The sequence below is a fragment of the Ictalurus furcatus genome, chromosome 2, assembly GCF_023375685.1.
Source record: "Ictalurus furcatus strain D&B chromosome 2, Billie_1.0, whole genome shotgun sequence".
NCBI classification, from domain to species: domain Eukaryota; kingdom Metazoa; phylum Chordata; class Actinopteri; order Siluriformes; family Ictaluridae; genus Ictalurus; species Ictalurus furcatus.
In genome coordinates, this window is record NC_071256.1 from 30,968,962 (window position 1) to 30,993,866 (window position 24,905).

General features: G+C 38.4%; 1 protein-coding gene across 1 annotated transcript in view; it reads right to left on the reverse strand.

Annotated features, from left to right (window-relative positions):
* Positions 1–19,567: 19,567 nt before the first annotated feature.
* The window catches only part of ngfra (nerve growth factor receptor a (TNFR superfamily, member 16)), a 46,997-nt gene continuing 41,659 nt past the window's right edge, over positions 19,568–24,905 (reverse strand). The window contains exon 6 of the mRNA XM_053614266.1: positions 19,568–21,743. Coding sequence (XP_053470241.1) covers positions 21,691–21,743 — 53 coding nt within the window. The 3' untranslated portion in view covers positions 19,568–21,690. The remainder of the gene's footprint in view (positions 21,744–24,905) is intronic.

A 24,905-nucleotide genomic window follows, 5' to 3' on the forward strand; every position in this document is an offset into this window, starting at 1 on the left:
ATCCGGCCCACACTTGACACTTCTGGCCCACACATCCGGCCCACATATCACGTGGAATGATGGCACTTGGGTGGTCCACTCCTGTTTGCCAGATTTGGGCCACAAGCAAGCCATAGCAATGCCGCATTTATGCCAAAGGCAAATATTTTTTTTCTGATATTTGGGCCATATTCACTATTTATCACATGGGCCACTTTAGGGTCACATACAGATTAAACATTGCAGTGAGCACCGCATCTTTGCCTAAAAAGGCCCACTTGTGATTTGGGATATTTGGGCCATATTTGCTATTTTACATGTGGGCCACTTCAGGCTCATATCCATTTTGTCCGGGCCAAAAGAAGGCCAGCAGTCATCACTGCCTGAAGTGGCCCACATCTGGATGCTATCTGGGAAGGGTCTGAATAGTGATTAGTAAGAAAGAGACATAAGAAGCAAAGATGGAGAGAGAGAGAGAGAGAGAGAGAGAGAGAGAGCAATGACAGAAACCAGGTAAAGAAATGAAAAGCAGAAAGGGGTGAATACTATGTGAAGCATTATTCTATCACTATCATTTTTACTCCTACACACACATTAACATACCCCTGAACTAAAAAATGGGATATTTATAAGGTTAACACTTATTGCGTTCCTGATATCTATTACTCAGGTATTTGGGTGGAATTTGTTATCACGGTATTAAATTCGCATTTTTGGCATTTAAAACAGCAAACTAGAGTACAGGGTCAGTCATAGGTACAGAACCCCTGGAGCAGAGGGCAAAGGGTGGCAGCATGGTGGTGCTTGGATTTGAACTCTTCACCTTTCAATTAGTAACCCAGAGTTCTGACCACGGAGCCATCACTGCCATGAGCTAGTTAATATTATTGATGAACTAAATTGTGATTGTTCTATAGTAAGAGCTTTGGCTAGTGTTAAAAACATCACTAAGAATATGACAATGCAAATCGAGATACTGAAATCCCACTCGTGTCCTTTCTACCTCTGACAAATTTGGGCTGATTTACTAACAGGTAGCTAGGCAGCTACAGTAGCTATTTGGAATGACAGAAAGATTTTCCAATTTACTCTTCCGATGCTCTTTAATAATTCTTGTACAATGAAAAAAAAAACGTATTTATTAATTAACCCATGGTTTATTTTCCTTTTAAAATTTCTTGAATTCCACCAACAGACTCCCACGACTTGGCTTTCCAAGGGTAAATCTGATTTCTTAGGTCCTGACTTTTTGCATGTGTGAACAGAATTTGTACTTTTCAGGATCAGGTCAGGATTGCATCTTTCACATGAGCAAAATAGCAAGTCTTGTCTCATTTGCCCTAATAAATATACAAGTTGGGAGATTTCCACCTTAAGATGCAAAATATAGGAAAGTGTCAGAGCAAACTGAATCATTTTGCACCTGCAGAGTGATTTATTAAGCCTGAAAATCACTTTGGGAATATCGATTGTGAACGCAAATTAGTATGAGTGAAAGGCATGTATTACATTTTTGGAAGATACATTATACCATTAACTTGGTGTCTCAAAACAATTTAGAAAACCAAACAATATACTCTAAATTATTTATTATTGCCACAGTTTCATATTAGATATTCACTGCATGTTTGCAGATCCAATTGAGACAACATTTTAACAGAGCATTTGCAAAGGTTCATTCACATATAACTTTAACAAAATGCACACTAATGTCCACATTCTTATTTTATGTTTGTATTGTATTTTTTTTTAGCAGTTTTTCAATGTATCTCATCACTTTTGATGGCTGTCAAGTTCATTTTGACTCTTCCAGGAGTCTCTTTAAGACCTGAAGACCTACATATAAAATGTGTCCAATTGAATGCAAAATTTTTCAATGATTATTTGGGATCCTTAATAAATCAGCACCTGATTATCCACATTGCAATTTTTTTTTTTTCCAGATATGGGCTCCCATTTCCCATTTGGTTGTTAATGTAATTAATCAGGTGTGCTTATACTAGATAGTGTGGAGTGGGATTAAGTTAACTAGCTAGCTTCCAACATGGAGATGTCACTGTGGTGTTTGTTTTTACATGAAGACAATGTGCTAAGAACTTAAAGAGGCTGATGTTGGTTTTTGTCGATGTTGTTGTTCTTGTTCCAATGTTTTTAGCTCGAGAAATGCAACACAGCGAGCATGTGAACACATGAAATCCGATTTAACTGGTCAAACTGAGCTGCATGTCAGTGAGGTTTGACTGTAATCGGATCTGGAATCCTAAAATGTGGCGAATCTGATTGAAAAACTTTAAACTGAAGAAAATGTTTGTTGCTTAAATTGGATATGCTAGCAAATCAGATTTGAGCTGCCTATTTGAACAAAGTTGTCATCTCTCTTTCTCTTACACACACACACACACACAAACCCTTCTAGTAACTCTTTCTTGTTGCTGTCAGACTCCTTCCCCATGTGTGCTGATTGATGACTTCATAGGGGAATTAACATGACACCCTGTGTGGACTTTACCCAACTGCTACTTGTATGAAACCCTGTCCTCCCTACAAACCTCCCAGTACCAATATCCGTCTCTTTTCTTCCCTCCTTTCCTCGCTCTCATTTAATCTCTTCTCACTCCTTAACACTCCACACTGTTTCCAATTAAGTTTTCCCTTTTTTCCTGTCACATCTTCTGCCCTACTGATTAAAAACTAGTTTAACCATGTCTTTATCCAATATACTTGTTCTGGTTGTCTGAATATCTGCACTTTATCATTCTTTTTTTAGGCCACATTCCATGTATTGTCTCTATTTCCAGATCCATGTTTCCCACACACACACACACACACACACACACACACACACACACACACACACACACATGGTGAGCAGATTGTGCGTGCAGTGTTCTCACAGGTCCACAGAACCATAGTGCTATAGTTCAGCTTGGAGAGAAGAATAAATATTGGCAGTCAGAGTTCTCAGCCTTTCACCTCCACAATCTAGACTTCGACAACTTTTAGAGTCCTGATTTTCTGATGTAGACCAAATTTTCAGCCAATGATCACAAACAAGTAGCTGGTGCAAACCCCCCAGTCCTACACTGCTTATCTGTGCTTAGAATGTTCATAATTGAACATCAAGGCAAATTATTTCTGAGAAACATCTCCGTGCTTCTTTTGTTGATCATACAGTTCAAATGCCTTGGAGAGATGTGATCTGCTCTGGTCTGCAAATCTGATTTGAACATTATTTACCACCAGATAAAATAATTCTAAAGCTCTTTTGGTCGGAGCGCTGGTACTGTACATATGCACAAAACCTAACAATGTTTCTCAACTAACAGCTTTATTACTATTCAACTAAATCAAAGGGTAATTTTATTACATGGATTTAGCGGCATTTCAAATTGTTGCGAATTCTCTTTATTTATTTTTTTTTTTTTTGTTTCCCAGATTTCTGTTTGATAGTACAGCTGTACAATGCTGTTCCAGTTTCCATTTTGAGTTTTCCGCATATCTCTGCTGTATTCATTAGAAACAGACCATCTTGTCTAGTCACTTTGATGTTTTTCTCTCTGTGTTTGTCATGTTTAGGTTCACAGATGCACAATCAGCAAGAATATTGCCTGCTCAACTTTTTTTTATAGCATGGCTGTACACATCAAGATTGTTTAAGATCAACGTTGGAGGCCATGTTTCCAAAACATTTGCAGTCAGAAGTCAGAGGCTTGCAAGCACAGAGAGCAGCAGAACATAATAGTGCCTTCACTTGCTTTCTTGTCCTGAACAGACTTAAAGGCCTGTCCTTCATTACGTTGGAACCTGGCTTGTCTTTTGTACACACACAGAATTATTCACATAGTCCAGAATTAGTCACAAGTGCAGAATTATTGGCTCCCTTCAAGAAAGAAAAAAGGTTACTGTGTAAAATTACTATTAAGTACAATCATGTGGCAAGAATTGGAGAAATGTGCATACTGACCTCCCTGCACAGTGGTGAGGCAAAGACGGAGCCAAAATAAATCACAATTTTAAAATTGCACAGTTTAGCAATGACCTTTTTAACCCACATCACACATTCATATGTGCTACTGATGTGAGAGCAAGCATTTCTATCATGAAAACCGTCGTAGCTGTGTCGATAAAACCTGGGAAATGGGGATAGCTTAAGCTGGCCCACCTACAGTTACAACACATTTATCTTAATATTGTGCCATGAGACAAAGAAACAATGAAGAAACAGAATATTATTGTTTCTTTCTCACCACCCATAATTATTATATCATAAACACTTTGCCATAAAACTACAAGTTGCATAGTCATGACATCATTGTAGATTCTGATATTAAATAAAGTTCAGAGAATATAATGGAATTTCACTAGATTTCACTTATACGTATGCTCAAGTGAAAATAGAGCTGGAATGTAAAACAAGCGCAGCAGGACACTGGGCTCGCGTGAGTTGGTGTAAACTGAAGCTCTTGTTTAATCAGTAAGGTTACCTGTCGCTTATGAGAGAAAACACGCTTCAACCATGTCCAGTCTAAATTGACCTTTAGATGCCATCTCAAAACAACTGCTGTTTGGGAAGAAGCCCTTACAGGGAGCGACTCACAAAATCCAGCTTCTGAACTTTGCAATGCGTCTTTGGGATCAAATGTGATGAGTCAGATGAGATTAAAATCAAACATTCTGGCTGTGAACACTATCAGCATGCTTGGAATAGACTGCACACAAGGAAAATCCCCTAAACTCACCACAAAATATGGATTTGGATCATTGATGCTTTAGGGCTGTTTTGTGGCTGGGGGTCCAGGTGGCATTATTATTTCAGGGTATTTCAGCCCAAAACTTGGTTGCCTCTGCCAAGAGGTTCAGATCTGACCTGGAAAGATGAAAAGACAAAGACCCCACACAAACATCTAAATAAAAACAGAAGTGCAGGACACAAAATCAGTGAACCTGTCTGTCTCCAGATTTGAACCCTTCTGGAAAGTCCACATGCACATCCTAAGAATATAAAAGGGTTTACAATGTTCTGAATGGAAGCGTGGCCCTGTACAGGTGTCTTCGACCGGGTGATGTTATACTCATGCTCAGCTTCAGGGGGATTATTTTGAGGGATTCTTTTAAGAACCAATGAGGAAATAAAAATTTCATTGCAAATCCTCAAGTAGTATGGACCATATAACAGGCAAGGGTCATTGTATCATAAAATATAAGAGCCAATCATGTTTCAAAATGCAAGTATGTGTCAGATTTGCATATTTGAAGATCCTGGATTTGTTGATGAGGGTAAAAGTGTCATTGATTGATTGATTGATTCATTCATTCATTCATCTTCAGCAAATGCTTTATCCTGGATCACTGGGCACAAGGCAGAGACTCACCCTGAATGGGAGATCAGACCATCATAGGTCACCATGAACACACACATTCACACCTAGCCAGTCTTCCTACTGGCATGTTTTTTGGAGGTGGGAAGAAACCAGAGACCCCAGAAGAAACCCACAAGGCAAACATGCACAAAAACTCAGTACAGACAGTAAACCAAGCTCAGGATTGAGCAGAGGACCCTGGACCTATAACGCGGCAACGCTCACAAAATTGTTTAGAGTTGCTTGTCTTGTTTAAAAATAAGTTCAGGGCAAAGTGTGAGACTTAGCGACTACCTCATCTCACACTCGATTGATATTCAGTGACTGTTCTCACAGTTAATGTACTTAGTTCTAAATGTAGCCCATTTTGTCCCAGTACATGCTTGTAGATTTTTAATTTGTTTAATGACACTTGTAAATGTCGCTGTTGCTTTTACCCTTGAGGCCCCCACACACATATACACACACACACACACACACACACACATGCAAACACACAGGAAGAACGAAAGAGGGAGAGAAAGACAGACAGAGAGAGAGAGAGAGAGAGAGAGAGAGAGCAAATGTGGATGTTTTGTCTGAGAAGGAAGACTATTTCCCTTTTAAATATTTATAAAACAATAAGCAGAGAGGCCAGAGCAATTAGAAAACATTTAATAGACTTCAGAGGTACTTAGAGGGTCATGCTCTCCTCTCTCTAAGGACAGGAGAGACACGATTTCTCTGTGATTATTTGTTTATTAAAGCCTAAATGCTTTCAGCTTTAAATGTAATTCGCAATTTGCATGACTCTGCTTCGTACCATAGGAGGCACCATTATGGCTTTGATTTATGGTTTTATAACATTATTTTTTTCACTTTTACGATCGTGCATTAGCATGTGGTGGGATTTAACGTTTAGTTCCGGACAGGCTTCTTCTCTCAGCAGGAGAGAAACAGGTGCTCAAAGTTTGAAAGGGGCACATGGATCAAGATCTGAAAACAAATAACTGACATGTGTTTCCTGTTGCTCTGCTTTTTTAAAATTCAGCTTGTGAGCAGATTGTAAAAGCTTGTTCTAATATGTTATTTCTTCTGTAGTAACAACTTACACAGGGACTTGTATAGTGGACATTACACGTAAAGGGATTAAAAATAATATGTGTAATTGTTGCTATGGTGAAACTTTATTTGATGAGACATTTATTTAACGCTAAGGCGGCATTCAAAATCACGTGCTGTGACAGTACTTACTGCATTCGATTCAGGACCAACTGCTCGGCCGTTGATGTAGTACGTACTGATCAGTGTACACTACCGGTCAGAAGTTTTAACACTTGACTGAAGTGTTTTTCATGATCTTAAAAACCTTTTGAACTGAAGGTGTATGATTACACGTTTGAAATCGGTGTTGTAGAGAAAAATATAATTGTGTCAACATATTCACTTCTTTCATTAGAAAACATTTTATTTACAAAAAAAATTCTTTTTAAATAGGTTACTTGGAGCGAAATATTCTGAAAAGCAGCCAATAAGTATCCAGCATAGGCGGGAACTCCTGTAATACTGTTTAAAAAGCATCTCGGGCGGATTCCTCAAGTAATCAGTTGAGAAAATGCCAAGAATACATTTCTGGAAATTCTACACAAAAAGGGTGTCTACTTTAAAGATGCTAAAATATTACATTATTTTGATGTACTTTGGATTTTTTATCACAACATAATTCCCATAATTCAATTTCTGTTATTCCAGAGTTTTGATGACTTTATTATTATTATTATTATTATTATTATTATTATTATTATTATTATTATTAAATGTGGGGGGGAAATAATAAAAATAAAGAATGAGTGTTTCTAAACTTTTGACCGGTAGTGTAAGTGTGTAGCATAGTACTACTACATAGTCACCTACAACTTAAAAAGAACCGACACGCTATCTTCTGTCCATTTTAGATTCTGACAGCTCTCACGCCAGTCCCATTGCCTTATGGGATAGCGTAGTGTCCATTGGTTCCATACTGCAGAATCTCAGCAGAAGCAGTAGGTCATCCAGGTATTTCTCACCTATTGCTTCATGAATACTGAGAATTCGGACATACTACACCTTTGGCGTACTGCTTTTCTCCTACTGTATAGTTGGATAGTAGGGATATTCGGCTGTTTTTTCTCCCCAATTTACCAAATGCCACCCACCAGCCAGCTCTCTCCAATCATACGACAGCTACAGTACCAACCCAGGAGGGTGAAAGCGAACACGTGCTACCTCCAAAAAACATGAAGCCGGCCAATTGCATCTATTTCAACTGCTGCTTATGCTGCATCAAACTCTTTTCTGTTGCATCTTTCTGGAGACCCTAAAGCTGTTTCTTTAAGTTTACTGTCACAGGAAAGTCTTCAAAACAGAATCCTGTAACATGACAAGCTAAATTATTTTGTTTGTTTTTCTCTCATTAAGTTCAAGTGAAAGAAAACAAAGAGAAGCTGGTGAGGGAACGAGGTTTATGAGGTTTGTAGCTGCTGTAACGTAATTTGTGACAACTGGAACTAACTTGTTTTGTGGTCATTCCACGACATTAAAGAGATCAAATCTATGACGTGTAGTATAAAACTGTAAACGTTGGCAAATGACTGTGGCATAAGAGGTATAAAACACTGCGGGATGTATTGTTATTGCGAAATAATCAAATTTGTTGTGGTAATATTAACTAATAGTTGATTATTTTCCTATAACAGCATGCCCCATCATGTTTCATTCTTTACATACTGCATAATTGAAAGAAATATGTGGAAATAAGGGGGCACAGAGACTTAGTGGTTAGTACGTTTGCCTCGCACCTGCGGGGTTGGGGATTTGATTCTCGCCTCTGCACTGTGTGCATGGAGTTCGCATGTTCTCCCCGTGCTTCAGGGGTTTCCTCTGGGTACTCCGGTTTCCTCCCCAAGTCCAAAAACATGTGTCGTAGGCTGATTGGCATCTCTAAATTGTCCGTAGTGTGAGAATGGGTGTGAATGTGTGTGTGATTGTGCCCTGCGATGGATTGGCACCCTGTCCAAGGTGTCCCCCACCTTGTGCCCTGGGATAGGCTCCAAGCTCCCCACAACCCTGTGTAGGATAAGCAGTACAGAAGATGGGTGTGAAAATAAAGTGTGTAATTGATATGCATTTCAAAAATCAAAGCACCAAGGTAAATGTGTGTCAAGAGTTAGCCTATATTAGGAAACCAAAAGTAGAATGTGAGGTTTGAAATATTCAAATGTGGATAGCTTTGCCTTCAAATGCATTAATGTTATGAGAACTTCAATAGTATTGGAAAGGTGAAAATTTGTTCTGACAGTTCTAGCATGCATGAAATGAATACAGATTTATGAATGAAGCGGAGACTCCAGCTCGATCAGTTATTCCATTACTCCCACCACATCTGCCGTTCCAGCACTATTTATCATAATAGGACTGAAGAAAATGCATAAAGAGGTAAACAAACAGAGAACAAATGGATAGAAGGACTGGTTTCAAAGCCTCTCAATTTAATGGGCCTCAGCTCTGAACGCACATGGGGTGAAATAATGAATGAATGCTTATTATAAATTGCCGCATCTTATTAGGCATGAGCGAGGATGCACAGATGAGTTGCTGCAGGTCTGTTTATATACACAGCAGCTCTGAGCAGTGTGCTACATGTGGTGCCAAAATACACACAGAGAAACACACACGTGTACATTTGCCACTAATGCAAATACTTATAGCAGTCCTAATGCATACTATTATAATATACAGTATTCTAACTATTTCAAATTTATATATCCACACACACACACACACACACACACACACACACACACACAGGAAGGAAATATGGTGACTCATTCTCTAGCTGATGGTGTGTGGTATTCATGTGGCACTGAGCCACAGAAATGCACTGCAGCAAAGCTGACTGACAAAACACACACACACACACACACACACACACACACAATTACGAGTACTGTATAAATACAGCGTGAACAGACTTAATGAAAGAGACCCAACAGCTCAACAGATCTTATACAGTTACAGTTTATGGCTGCAGTGTGAGTCGTTAAAGCATATGGCAGTAAGCATGTGTGTGCATGTGTGTGTTTGTGTGTGTGTGTGTGTGTGTGTGTGTGTGTGTGTGTGTGTGTGTGTGGTGTTTTTGATGATGATAGTTACAGATGAACAGATGGCCAGACAGTATCATTGCAGTGTCTGTTTAACACAGCACCGATGAAATACTGTAATAGAGACAGTGACAGAGTTTAGTGTTTGTGTGTGTGTGTGTGTGTGTGTGTGTGTGTGTGTGTCTGTGCGTGTGAGAGAGAGAGAGAGAGAGAGAGAGAGAGAGAGAGAGAGAGATATCTGGAACAGTAAGAGTGAGGGTACACATGTACATGTATGTGTCATATTGCAATAAATATTTTTAAAAAAAATGTTATGAATATAATGTAGATTTGATTAGACATGCATGCACTATATCTCTGAGTGTATGATCAGATTTCTCTCTCTCTCTCTCTCTCTCTCTCTCTCTCTCTCTCTCTCTCTCTCTCTTGTTCGTTCTTTCTTTCTTTGCTTATCTCCTTTCATCATATGGGTGGTCCTTAGACTTTTTGGGGTCAGCAGCAGCAGGTGTGTGTGTGTGTGTTCTAAGGATGTTGATTTGCAGATTGCATCTCTTTGCACATAGAAGAAATGAGTGTAACTGTTTAAGCAATAAGCCCACATTATCACTATCGCTGTGCATACTTGCTGGGTTCAAATACTCTGCCATTTCTCAAGTTCGTCTCCATCTACTGTATCTGTAGCATATCTGTGATTACCACTGACTAGAATTTTGACAGTGTTTCCTGCACTGAATTTAAAAAAAGAGTTAATTCAAAAGTTACATAATGTACAGTAAGTCTAAGGGCAGCTGTTCGATAATAAAAGATTATGCAAAACAAATCTTGTAGAACATTCTCGTCAAAGGCTTTCGTAAATGAAGTTCTAAATCTACTGCTGGAGTATTCCTTTAAAGACTTGTGGCTGTCCATGTTAGGAATAAGTATAACAGTATAAAATCTATCAATATAAATATAACAGTTATATTTAAAAGCCTTTGTTCCTTCATCAACCTGTGAAGTAAAATGCAGTTCCAGAACTTTATAGTGAAACAATAGCAGTGATGCTGCAGTCATTAATCTGCAAACCCTAATACAGAATACTGCACATCCTGCATTAATATACACTGGTAATAAAACATGCCTTTTGTTTCTTAATGAGATTAATATCTCATGATGATGTAATCCATGAATAAAATACATGGTCATGAAGTAAAGCATTTTTCACTTCATTTTGAAAGTTCCTTCCATATTTTTTTTTCTTTAATTAAATAGTATATTAGTCAGTGCTTTAATTGCTTTGGCACCAACCTAATAGTCTGTGAACATTAACAATCAAGAGGTTATAATCCCAATCCAGAAAACCAAGTATATCATGTATGTAGTATGTATTCATTCCAGCAAAAACATTTGCTAGGTGATCACATTAATCTTCATATGTGTGGTGGTCTAGTTTAATAAACATGGTGGTAAAAACAGTCAAGTTGCTCAAGGATAAGTCTAAAATCTTGCAAGTGCGATTTTGTTACACAGTGAATGTCACAGTTGTTGCATTGCTAGATGCCATAACAAACCAGACATAAGACTGATTGAAACAGTTTGAAATGACAATGCGACTGTAAAAATGTTTGTGATGCTCCTGCACCATCACCATCAAAACAAAGAGTGCTTACACATTCTGTACACATGAGACAGCAGACAACGTTTTGAAATGTTTAAATGACCTAATGAATATATGGGAAATGTAACCAACAGAACTCACTGAATTCAATTCAATATTCTTTGTATAGTGCTTTTAACAATGGACATAGTCCCAAAGCAGCTTTACAAAAAATAGAAACTCAGGGTATACATTTTAAATTGATAATTTTATCCCTAATGAGATGCGATGGTGGCAAGGAAAAACTCCCTGAGACGATATGAGGAAGAAATCTTGAGAGGAACCAGACTCAAAAGGGAACCCATCTTCATCTGGTTGACTCCGGATAGTGCAATTATAAATAATTCCCTTCTATAACTGTGTACTATGTGGTCAAAAGTGCAAAACCTGGAAGTTCATTATAGTTTTCACATGAAGTCTTTTTTGTTGAAGTTATCAGCTTTTCACTGATGGAGACTTGAGTGCAAATCTGTTTGTTGCAGTTGCAGTCCTAAAGTTATCATAGCAATTGTACAGTAGTCCTAAGCCATCGTAGCAAAACTGTTCATATCAATTGTAGTCCAATGACATCTTCATGTTTTTTAAGTGGTACCATCCACAGTAATCTCGTCGATTCTTAGGCTGTCCTTGTGGGTCCATTCTCAGCAGCAACGAGTGATTTCCAAGTGATGAGAGCCAGAAGTAGGGCATCAGGATGGATCAGGCAGGTCCAGAGAGCAGAAGGGGTCACGATCACTGGTATCTAAGAAGTAGCATGTGTAGCGTGACAGAGGAAGAGAGGAAGCGAGAGAGAGAGAGAGAGAGAGAGAGAGAGAGAGAGAGAGAGAGAGAGAGAGATTATTGGGAAATAATTAATAACTGAATTAATCAGTGATAAATTTATTTGTATTTGTATATAGTTATCTGTACTGGTGTCTTTTACTGAAACTGAAATGGAAGCTTTAAATACATTTTCTCTTTTGGGGGTAACCACATTTTGAAATGCTATGACTTTACTTGTGGTTGAGATACATGCAAAAGAATAATATGTTTCAGTTCAACGGTTTTCACAATATACAGTATAGTAGAAATTGTAACCATGTGAATTTGCGTTTTTATGACACTGACTGTTCCTTTCTTGTTTATTCAGAATTAGCAATGAGTTCATCACTGTAAAGCCAACAACCTTTCTATACCTTGCTGATACATTCTTAAGGGAACACTTCAGTGTTTTTCAACCTCATCGCTGTCTATTGCATTTGTAGTGTAGGCGTGATTACCACAGGAAAAAAAAAAAAATACATTTTTCCATATTGAGAAAAGAATGGAAAACCCATTTTCTACAGCTTCACTTATAATGGAAGCCTAAGTGCAGTTGCTGAACTTTGTCAATTAATGTTTGAAATATGTCACGGGGAATTCAAAACTAACTGTTACAGTCTGGCAGTAAAGTTCTAGGAGAAAAGCTTACCGATGGTGTTACTGTATTGTTTTATGCTTTTTTGCATAATTAAGTGGGTCCATCTGAAGTGGTCCAAAAATGGTAAAACTGGTTGCTTGATCATTTTTCAAAACATTTTGGAGTGATTACCTCTATGTATTGGCATTGCAAAACCACAATTTGTTTGTTTGTTTTTGTTTGTTTTTACTCGGTTTAACTACGGTGGCCATCTTTGTGTCATGGCACACAAGACATTTTGGTTATACTTCTGTTTATGGAAACCTCAATATCTTGGCTCATGGTGGTCCTAGCTCCATGGAACAAAAACTGATCTCTATAGTGCATTACAAGGTACAGGTACATCTATACACATTTTGCACATACATATTTCTTAGACTTAGAACTTAAGTCCAATGGTAATGCTCAAGATTGTTCACTGTTCCACTTTTAGGGTCAATTTATAATGAGAAGGGTTTCATTTTTTATGGGGTACCTAGGTAAGTATAGTGTACATGCAGAACATGTTCAGGTTTGAGACTTCTCTTATTTTTTACGGGGGTCACAATCTGCGATATTTGTTCATTTTCCCTCACTTTTGGGTTGAATATCTCTGGTGGGGGACCAGACACGCATCTGAAAAGTCCTTCATAGTAGCATTCTGTTGTAAAAATTGTGAGTTTGAGATTCCACTGGTTACACTGTTTGGCTAGTAGAAATCTGGGGAAAAGCCTAATTTATTTATGCATTTTGAGAAATGAACTGATGTAATATAAGCAGAACAAATAAAAATGAACAGTGTTTTACAATAATTATGTTTATGATTGACAAACAGTAGCTTGTGCTTCTCAATGAGGTCTAAAATGGTACTACATTTGATATTGGCAACAGTGAAGCATGATCTATCACAGGGTCCTTCAAATCTGCAGAGTTTAGCTTCAACCTCCAAACGTACTTGCCTGTAATTTTCTACTAATCCTGAAGACCTTGGTTAGCTTCTTCAGGTGTTTGCTTAAGGTTCGAGCTAAACTCTGCAGGACAGTGGACCTCGAGGGCCAGATTTGAAGAAGCCTGAACTATCATGTTGGTACAGGTGTAGAGTTGGTATGCGTGAATAGATTTTATCCAAATATGGAATTACAGTGTTCAGTTGGGTGTTTTACAAATGGATACTGTCATTTGTCAACAGAGCTATGGTATTGTTTCTCCTTATTACAGAGGAAACAACACCACAAAATTAGGAAAATTAAAAATGGTTGAGCAACCTGTATTGGACCACTTGAAATGGAATGACCCTAAGGCAAAATCCATAGTTACTGTGAGCAATGCTGACCATGCATATAAACGAATGTAAACATTCCAAAAAATATGAATGATCCAGATTCACTCATTCATCTACAGTAATCACTTTATTCTGATCAGGGTCAGAATTCATCCGGAGCCAATCCCAGGAACCCTGGCCATGAGGAGGGAATACAGATTGGATCACAGGGCATTATGCACCCACACATATTCATTAACACATAAGGGCAATTTGCATCTCCTGGGATGTTTTTTTTTTTTTTTTTTTTTTTTTTTTTTTCGGAGAAGGGAAGAAGCCAGACATCCCAGAGGAAACCCACAAAAGGAAAACATTCAGAACTTCACACAGGCAGCAATCCAATCTCAGGGTTAAACCGAGGACCCTGGAGCTGTAAAGCGGCAGCACTACCTGTCTGTTATCTAGATTTTAGAGATAACTTTACAAATACCTCTGACTGATCATTTCAACAAAAATCCATGATTCACACACAAGATTGTTGACAGAACTCTGGAGATGCCCTTTCATTTTCATTATAAGTGAGATTGGAGTAAACAGGTTTTCCATTCTTAAAATGTGGTAATTGCACATGTATTATCGATGTGGTAGATAGAGGTTAGCTTGAAAAACACAAGGGTTTCCCCTCTCTGTTCTCTGCTTGTGTCTCACTCAGTGTGTTTCTGTATTTTTTGGTAATCAGATGCATGTGCACAGCTGTAGCAGTGGCATCATTTACCCATTAAGGTTCAATTTTACGCCAGAAATGACCCTTTTGACAACTGCTTTTTATCTTCCCATCTCCGTGCACCACCCACTGTCGCACTGTTTCAGCTGATTAGCTTGATGAAGGGCTTATTATTTGATTAGCAATTCCATTTTGCTGCGATGTTTAGTTTGCCTGCGTAATTTAATTGAAGACACAGACTGTGACAGCTTATCTTTTGTGTGCCAACCGACTGATTCACATCTGGATCTGAGTGGATTTTTCCTAAACTTTCAGGATAGCGCTTGCTTTAGGAATGTGCATGTGTGTGTGTGTGTGTGTGTGTGTGTGTGTGTGTGTGTGTGTGTGTGTGGTTAAAATTAAACACTTACATTTGGGAGATCGGCAGTCGGTAATAGCCGCACTGGACGTGTGGATGCTTCTTTACCTTCTCAGAGCCATAAAGTGAAGGCACTTATGAGTTTCTTTCTTTCTTTTTTTTTGAAGCTCTTGGTGAAATAGGTGACTTTTTTAAATGGATGTGTAATAAAAGTGCACTTTTATTGGGCAGATCTATAAGAAACTAAGTGGCGCATGGATTGCAGTGGGTCAGGGGCCAAGTTCTAATGAAGCATATGGATGTGTTTTGCTATGTGGTTTGGCAAATACTTCCCCCAGCAGTACTCTGTGGTCTTTTTTTTTTTCTTTACCTACTCCGACTTTCCTAAAAGAATTGAAAACAGTTCTTATATCCCCTACAGAGAAAATCAGGTTTGGCAATTAAGGCCAATGACTGGTTGGCCAGTCATAATCAAAGTGATTTTCATTCTGTCATGACACTGTGTTTCAAGACAGATTATTCTATTCTTGTTTTTCTTTTTCTTTAATTGTGTCTTTGATTGACAATGACTGAAATAAATATTAGCTTCCCACTGATCAACTGATGTCCAATCAAGTCATTATAACAACTTCAAACTTGTAAAATCTATCACAGGCTCTTTATGATCCTTTGCATGCTGGTTTTCAGAATGCCCTGGATTTTGAAGGGGAGAAATTTGAACCTCAGCCCATATTGTTTTAAGAGGAAAAACTTATGGCATATTTGCATTAGTGTACACTGGCTGAGAATTGGATTTGGAAGCTGATATTACAAGAATATTTTCATGTTAGTGCTCCTTTCTCTTCAAAAGCCCTTAGTCTCAGAGTGGGATGTTGGTCCTCATCCAGTCCCTGTTTCCCACGCTTCTCACACACTACAGCAATACCAAGTAGCAATTCAACTGCCAATAGCTTTCGCTCATGGACAAGGTTTATTTACTATAACAGTTAACGGTTTGTGTATGGTTGATGTCAGCAATACTGGTTACCACATATTGTGTGGGATTTTATGCCATATTGTTGTCTGGGAAGTGCTAATTTGTGGCTTATTCACTGTTTAGAGAGAAAAAAAAAATCTGCTTGTTTAAGCAATTTTTGTTGTAACTTCTCCTCATTGTGCTAGATGGTTCCTCAAGGGTTTTGGGCTAGTTAAGGGTTCTTAGTGTCTGCTTGAAACAGTAGTTAAATATGAATTCATGGCTTCTGCTGAGAACTTTGGAAAGTTAAAGAGTTTTTATGTTTTACTTGGAACTTTGAATAGTTAGATGTTCTTAGCTATTGCTTAGAATTTTTGATAATTTTGAATAATTAAAGGTTCTTATTTTCCATGTATAAATTGGGGTAGTTAAGAGTTGTTAACTTCCATTTGGAATTTTGCATAGTTAAGGGTTTTACATTTCTACATGAATCCATGGATAGCTAAGAGTGCTTAGCTGTTATTGAAACTTTAACTGGCTAAGTGTTCTTAGTGTCTACATGAAACTTTGGATAATTAAGGGGTTTTAGTTGCTAATTGCAACATTGGATAGCTAAGGGTTCTTAGGTTTATACAGAAATGGGTGTAGATAAGAATTCTTAGTTTCTTTCTGAAACTATGGTTCGTTAAGGGTAGCATCTACTTGAAACACTGGCTAGCTAAAGGTTCTTAATTTCTACATGAAACTTTGGTTAGTTAAGGATTCTGAGCTTCTCCTTGAAACTTTGGTTAGTTTGGTTAGTTAGGTAAGTTCTTTGCGTTTGCTTACAACATTGGATATTCATTATTTTTATTGTATATTTGTATACAAATTTGGGTAGATTCTCATTCTCAGTTTCACTTTGGAAGTTTGGATAGTTACAAGTTCTTAGTTTCCTCTTAAAACATCGGATAGTTAGGGGTTCTTGGTTTATACTTTGGATAGTTTTGAGGGTTCTTACCTTCTACTTGAAATGTTGCATAATTGAGGGTTTTAGTTTCTACTTGTAACTTTGGAGTTAGATGCTTAAATCAGCATAGAATGATTTTGCTTTTAACTTTGGATAGTTAATGGGTAAGGGGCGTTAGCTCATACTTGTAACTTTGATGTTATTGATTATATTTGATAGTTCTACTTAGAACTGTCTTTAATATGGAATTCGCTGTTGCAGGGCTGTATGTAGAATCTATTAGGGACATATCAAATTACGCTAATATGCTCATTCAAAGGGACAGTTCATCTGTATGCTGTAAACAGCCTGACTGTTTCCTTCTCTCATTTCTCTAAATATTGTAAGTATATATCAGCACTTTGAGAACCAAAATTTTGAATGAATTGTCATCATAATATTTCTGCCTTTCACTGTACATGTGTACATTGGAAAAGAATGATTGTGATGGTGGATGTATTCTATATTAACAGTGAATTGTTTTCCTTTATTTCATTTAAGTAATCATGAATCATTGGTGTCTAATGTCGATCTAATCTGTAGCAAAGCTTATCTGTTCAGCCTAAATGAATGGCCAAATATTTCTATAGTTTCATTACTGAGTGGAAATAAAAGAAGAATCAGATGAGACAGGAGCAATCATATTTGGTTTTATTCTATTAGATAACTAATTTGTTTCCTTTGTCATTTACATAAGTGTACTGTCATAACAACTATGTGAAATTTGTCACATTTACACAATGCATTGGAGAATATGGGCTAAGTACAATTAACATTCATCCCCATTAAGGGAGCAGAGACTAATAGAGTGAATTCCCCCTTGAGAATCACCCTTGACATCTTCATCTAAGCATCTTGCCTCTTAAGAGTGTCTCTGTGTCCATCTAAAGCAGGGCAGGGTTTCAAGGGATGTGTCCATAGATTTGGCTTTCCGAACACAAACTCACATCAAGTATTGTCACTTGCCACTGATTTGATATGCAGTACCCATAGTCAAGATTTCTTTGTTAAATCATTGTTGTATTATTCTGTAAATGCATAGAATGATATAATAATAACACAGAAACGTGACAGTAGATGATAGGTTCTGCATTTTACTTCATGATACTAAGAATATATAGCATGTGTAGCTTGTGAATGTTCAAGCCCACTTCTGTTAAACTATAACCCGGATGAAATTTATTTGGATAATGATGTAATGTTCTTTAACCTTCATGACCATCTTCTCTTGACTAAAGACCCAATTAAATGTAGAAAGCATACATACAACTTACATTTTATACAGACCAGACATAAAGGAAAAAAAAAAAAAAAAGTAGAGCAAAGCGATGCAAAATTGAACTTTATGAATGTAGCTCAAAGACACCTGACATAGTCCACAGGCACTTTATGGTGCTGGATACTCTTTGAGTGTACTAATTCAATCAGTTTAAGTGCTACAAAAGTAAACTGTCTTTATAAAATTCTGCTCTGAAAAGGTAATTCTATCAAGAAACGAAACCATGTTTGCTATAAAAGAACAGGACTGGATAAAAATAGAACTGAACACAGGATAGGACAAAGTTAGCTAGCGCAACACATTTTGCATATGAATATTAATCACTAGGCTTGTGTACATTCTATACTCATCCTTGGGTGATAAATGGAAGTAAAAGCTGGTTATTGAGTGAAGACTGTACGCTGAGATGCTGAATATAGAAGTGCTTCATTGTACACTTGGAGCAATTCATAGTGGAAAATCCATGTTAGCTTCTATTCACTGTACTATGATTCTAGGAACACTTTCTTATCCACTTAATCACTTGTATTCCTTTTTAATGGTATGAAAATATCAGTACTCTGGAGACTAAACTGAAGGAACATCATGTCCTGGAAAAATTAGAGCTTCTCTTTCATTTCTCTGTTCATGCAAAGATGACAGCTGTCCTCTGTTGCCTTATGTGTTCACAGAAAAATCAATCAAGAGGGGAAAAAACAATAAAGCGACTTGTCTTTCTTTTTCACCTGTGAGTGCTTTCAGCAAAACTGTGGAGTAGAGCTCCACGCGTGAGGCAATGGACCCATAAAAACGCATTAAACTCCAACACAGCGGCTAGCTGCAGAGGCCAATGATACGCTCCATAGAATGATTTAATGGAAAGCACCCAGCTGAGTGAGGAGGACGGCTCTGAACTATAATGCGCAACAACACACTCTCTATTGCTCTGCCAGACAGGAGGTGAACACCGACTTCAGCTTATCACGCAAAGCCAAAGCTCGTATTAGCCAAATGAAGCAAAACAAAGGAGTAAAGCTATAAGGCAATGGTACACACCAGGTTCTGTCCAACTAACATCCGACCATGAAGGCATCTTTCAGCTGCTCCAAGCCCAGTGCTACAGAAATAAGTAAATGTACAGTCGATTCAGTATGCAGTACTTTTAATGTCAGCTATTTACATTAGATAAGCCTGAGTAAAATAGAAAAAAGTGTCAATACTGTGCTCATTAAACAAAGTTTGATCAATACTACAGTGGTTATTTATTGCAGTTTGAATCCCACCGCCATTCCTCAGTTTGTGCCCAATGACCTGAGAGTGATGCGTTAGATTACAAGCTCCCATTCTGGACTGTGGAGTAAACTACAAAGCCATGCAGTAGACACAGTAAAATTATATGTGTGTGTGTGTGTGTGTGTTTGTGTGTTGATGTGCTCAATGCATGTCTATGCCGCTACCGCTCATTAGGGTAATGGAGGAAGGATGTAATCCTGGGGGAGGGGGGGTAACATTGGTTGGTTTTGGTTGTTCTGTTGTGGTGTGTGGATGGTATGTGAGTTGTGAGTGTTTGCCCACTTTCACACCGCTCATTCTTGATGAGAACTCTTCCTTTCCTGTATGTTATTGATGCACCCCCAGGTCAACTTGAAGCAATTTGATAGTATGTGTAGACATTTTTATTCACTCACCCACTCACAGACTGCTAAACTATTGTTAGAGTTCACATGAAATTAAATTAGCTGTTTTGGACATCCACACACAAGGTGGCACTATACAACTATAACATGAACCAGCAATTCATCAGTGCACTTGAAGAAGAAGAGTAAGCGAGATACTCTGCTCACTTTCTTTGCTGTGATTGCCTAGTAGTTTTTTAATTATAATCAGTCCACCAATTAGACAGTTAGTCTGATTGGAATTTGTCTGATAGGAAAACACTATGTAGACAGGGTTCTACATAAAACCTAATGTAGAAACCTTCTGTTGCAGGGTTCTACATAGAACATTTGAGGGGAACCCAAAAGGGACAAAGAACCTGAAGAACCTTTAAGGGTGCTGGTTAGAAGTAATTTTTTTTAACGGCATTACCACCAGCACAGTGATACAGCACTTACAGCCAGTCATAACCACTCACAGTCCAATGATGCTGAGCTGGCTATGGAGCGCAACCACATTAGAGCATCTAATGGACCCCAGTTTACCACATGTGGCCCACTCACCAACCACGGCATGAATCATTTACCCACGGTTCTCAAAGCTGATTTAGTCAGCCATGGGGTGAAATTGAGAGAGGTAAATGGCGAACAGAAGTCTGAAGATGAATCACTGAATATTGAGCCTGGGAATTACAACAGTGATGTATTAAGCCGACTCCCTCTGATGTGCAGAATTGCAGGATTGCATCCAACTGGCCCGCTATAGTTTGCTCTTAGTGAAACGAGAACCATACAACTCAGCATTGTAACATAAACCTGGGTGGAAGTGAGGTAATAGCGGAGGGAATACAATGCACTTACAGTATGTATGTGTGGAGGAAATGAAGATTGTATGTGGGTATGTCAGAAAAAGATAGCTGCTTAGAGAGAGAGGGAGCGAGAGAGAGAGAGAGAGCGTGCTAAGTATAGATGTGAGTCATTACAAACGTAAAGGTCAGTAAATGTCACCTTTTCAAGATGTCGCCTACACTCACTGATACAGAATTAGCTTCACTTCACAAACCACCATTAGGGGTGAAAACAGCACCACTAACAGGCCTGGACTTTAAAGGGCAACCTTTCACATCTCTATACACTACTTTGAAGGAAGGAATCTGACCAACACCTCAAAGACATGCTTTTTTCTTGCCAGGGGTCAAGAATATAAAGAATATTAAGAATAAAGACTCAAAAACCAAACAAAGGAGGTTAGTGCGATTGAGGCATTCTTGTGGAGTCCATATACGGCCTATATGGGTCATAGGTCCGGATTTAGATCTCTTATTCATCTGAAAGTTTGGTGGGATCAGATCATCAGGAGCAGGAGGCAACGGCTGCAATCAGTCTGAAAAACAGACCTGCTTTCTTAGCTCTAAGAGTGTCTTTAAAACATGAAGTGGCTTTACTTGGGTTGGTGATCTTCAGTTGGTTTGAGTTGACTACCTATATGGATTAGTTTGTTAGGGGAACAAATGCATGGTTTACATACATATATTTTGGCATATACATCATTGATAATACACTGAGGAATGCTATAAGGCCATTTAGATTTGGGTGATGGTGTTAAATGAGCTGTTTTGTTAGATATCAGTGCTATATGAAGCCCAATTTAGATCAAAGTGTCATTACAGATGACAGCTGCTGGTATGATCTGAACTGGGTTTCAGCCTGTAAAGTGTTGACCTTGGGGCATGTGGATAATATGATGGCATTTCTGTAGAAGTGAAGATTGTGGCCCAAAACATCTGATCTCCAAGCTCACAGGACCCAGTGCATCGGGGAAATGTCCATACTGGGTTTATTAGGAGCTGATGGTCACAGTTAGCTAATAACCACCAGAACAGCATGCCACTTTCCTCCTCTCTCTTCCCACCACTTTGCTCTCACTGGAACTTCTTCTCCTTCATCTGCTTGATGGTGTCACCTCCTTCAGAAGCTCCCTTCATGCCTGTGATGGCGGAGAGCCCGACTGAGCCCCTCCATCCACCCTCACCACTGGGAAAAGAGAATGGGAAAGAAAGAGTTTTCTTTTTGTTTTTGACAAAGATGAATGTTACCATACTGTGTTGTATTATACAAGCATCATTCTTATACCATTTTCATAATAACATACACATCATAGATTATGGTTTTTGAAGCCTAGCTTCCACATCCTTCCACATCAGCTTCTACATCAGCCCATTTCTTTTGTATACATGACGTGGAAATAATATTGCATTTTTCTTCATAATGTGACATAGTTACAATAATACAGCATTTCTGTGGGCAATTATGTACGACTGGTTGTTTTATTCATCTGGGTTTGTGTTGTAAAAAGCAGGAGTTCCCCCAAAACATAAAAAACATAACAGTTAGAGTAAACTGGTAATCTCTTAGAAAAAAATGGTTCTTTACAGTTGTTTGTATGATTAATGGTCCTAACATCCTGAAGAAGTCTCTGATAGGGGAACCCTCTGTTGGAGATTTCTGCATAGACATTTTAAGGAACCAAAGAACCCTTTAGGGTTTTAGATTTATCCATTTTCTCCTATAGTCTAGAGTCATGTGGAGGCAGTTGTTAGTAAATTTACAGCACAACTACTTCTAAAAACTGCACAAAAGACCTCAAACTAGTCCAAAATAAAGTTGGGTATTGGAAAGGAACTAACATTTTTCTTCTTTGTCTCAGTCTTTGTATGGCAAACAAGTTCACCATGGTGTGCACACATATTTTTATTATCACCTGGTAGGCCATTATTCAATCTATAATCCCCCTTTGTTTCTCCCAAACATTTCAATACAGCTTATAGAAGAAATGCTTCTTGTACGTCACGGATACGCTGTCTGCATTTACACTTTCTCTTTATTTATTTATCTCTTCTTCTTATATCCTATGTTTGTAGAAACTGATTAGATTTCATTTTAATAATTTGATTTGTTGGCTACAAGCTGCTTAGACTAGTCCAAAAAATACCACCCACAGGCTTGCTTTTTCCACCCACAATACAAGTGCAATTAGGTGTAAAAACCCAAATCCTGGCAACCCTGTGCGAAGGACTGCACTTACAGGTTAATGTTGTTTTTTTCCACACTACCAAATAGATGGTGATAGTCAAAATTCAAAAGATGTTTAGAAGTAAGCATTGCATTTTGATTTCTGTGATCAATATTGATGATTGCTGATGACATAATCTAACACGTAACAATGTTCCTTTTTGATTTCAATTTGTGTTCAATGAAAGTGCAGTAGAAGTATATTTCGTGATTTTAAGCTTATCAGTCTATTCAGCTTTCACCTAATGGGGGCTCTCTCGAGCTGGATGCTCACCCTGGTTCCCCCCCTCACCTCCACCACCACCACCACCACTCTTTAACTGCAATCATTACTACATTCAGTACGACACACAAATGCCCCATTTTCCCACTAAACCCTTCAATCTTCTGTCAATTGTGGGGAGCCATGGAAACGATTCCAGAATGCAGAGAGCGCTCTTTGAATTCTTTGGTTCCATTTTTGTGTCTGAATCGCGGCCGCGCCATGCCGATGCAGTGGTACAACAGCGTTCAGCCATACAACGCCTGTTTATTTATCCTTTTTTTGGCCTGTCAGTGTGTGACATCATAAGTATCTCTCCATTGCATCTTTCTCCTAATGTGAGAAACAAGTGCTAATTCTCAGTTTGCCTGTGCAGCTCAGGCTGTGCATTAACATATCTGTCCAGCTAGTTTGTTAAATGCAAATGTCCCACATCCAATTTTGAGTTTTTATTTGCTTTGAGGGTTCAAACTGGGAAGGTTGAAATGGCTGGTGCATTAAAACTTGTGTAACTTGTTTAACTTTGGTTGTCTCTGTGAAGTTTATAATGGCATTTCCACTCCTAGGGCTCTACTTTAGTCTAAGTGGACAAATCACTAGCCCAGGTGCCTGGGACAAGCAGATTATGAATCCTGGCTATCCCTTTTTCATTCACAGTTGCCTGGCGGACATGCAGGTTGAATAGGCTGTTAATATAACTTTTTACTCTTTACTTCACTGATCCAGTAGCAAGAAAAGGAACTCTTCTGCCTATTGACTTTTGCATTTTTCATATGACGCTTGTTTACACAAACCACACCAATTGGTTCTTATATTTTTGTGTGACACAAAGCAACTTGTGCTGATGCTGTGTTGTGTGCTAATCTTTTCCAAACCATGCCACCTGTTGTACTATGCGCATGAAGGAAGCATGCAGTCTGGTTGCTGGTAGAAGCCATTTTTTACTCTGAAAATGAACTGGCTCAAACGGATGCTAATATTTCCAGAATCAGAATATGTGAAAACAGTGACAAAACAGAAAAATACAGTAAAGTTTAGCACAAACACACAATCACCTCACAAAAACTTCCATCCAGTCATCCATTTTCTCTACCGCTTCGCAGAGAGCTTGGAGCCTATCCAAGGGGACTTAGGGGACAAGGCAGGGGAAACCCTGTGTTTTCGATGGGGATTATCTATTCATTCTTAATCATTAGCGTAATTGGCTACCTATGCAATTCTAATTAAAATCCAAATTCTACTACCACTTATACCAGTTGTTTGGGAATTTAATTTTCTATATGAGAGATGCTTTTTTTGTAGGCTCAACACACAGCAACCATCTATGATGTTCAGTTATGTCTTTTGGCACAGTTTGCACAAGACCCCATTAGGATCTGAAGCCATTTTTGTGTCTCGTTATGGTAGGACGGGGTCCAACATTTATCACCCTTTGAGGAAAACACTGTATTACAGCTAAGAGAGTGTTTATCTAATGTCTGTGTATGAAATGTATTGCTCTATTGTACACTTTTAGTGGTCCAACGCTGTTTTTATCCCTGTTTACACATTAATGTCCAATGAGAAAGAACAACAAAGCTGTAAACGATTGGAAAGAAGTTAGAAGACTAATCGTCACATTAGAGAGGTAGGTGGACAGAATGGCTGAGATGCTGCAATTGTCAATAAGAAAAGAAACAAAGAAAGATGGAGACAGAAATAAAGAGGTTTGTGGGACATAAGAGACTAAAAGCAGAGAAGGAAAGCACTAGATGGAACGGTTAAAATTTAAACAACCCATCCCCCTGTCTGACATCCATTTATCCATCACTCCATTCCTCATGGGTCAGATAGAGCTGCAGAGGATGGAGGGAAGCAGGAGA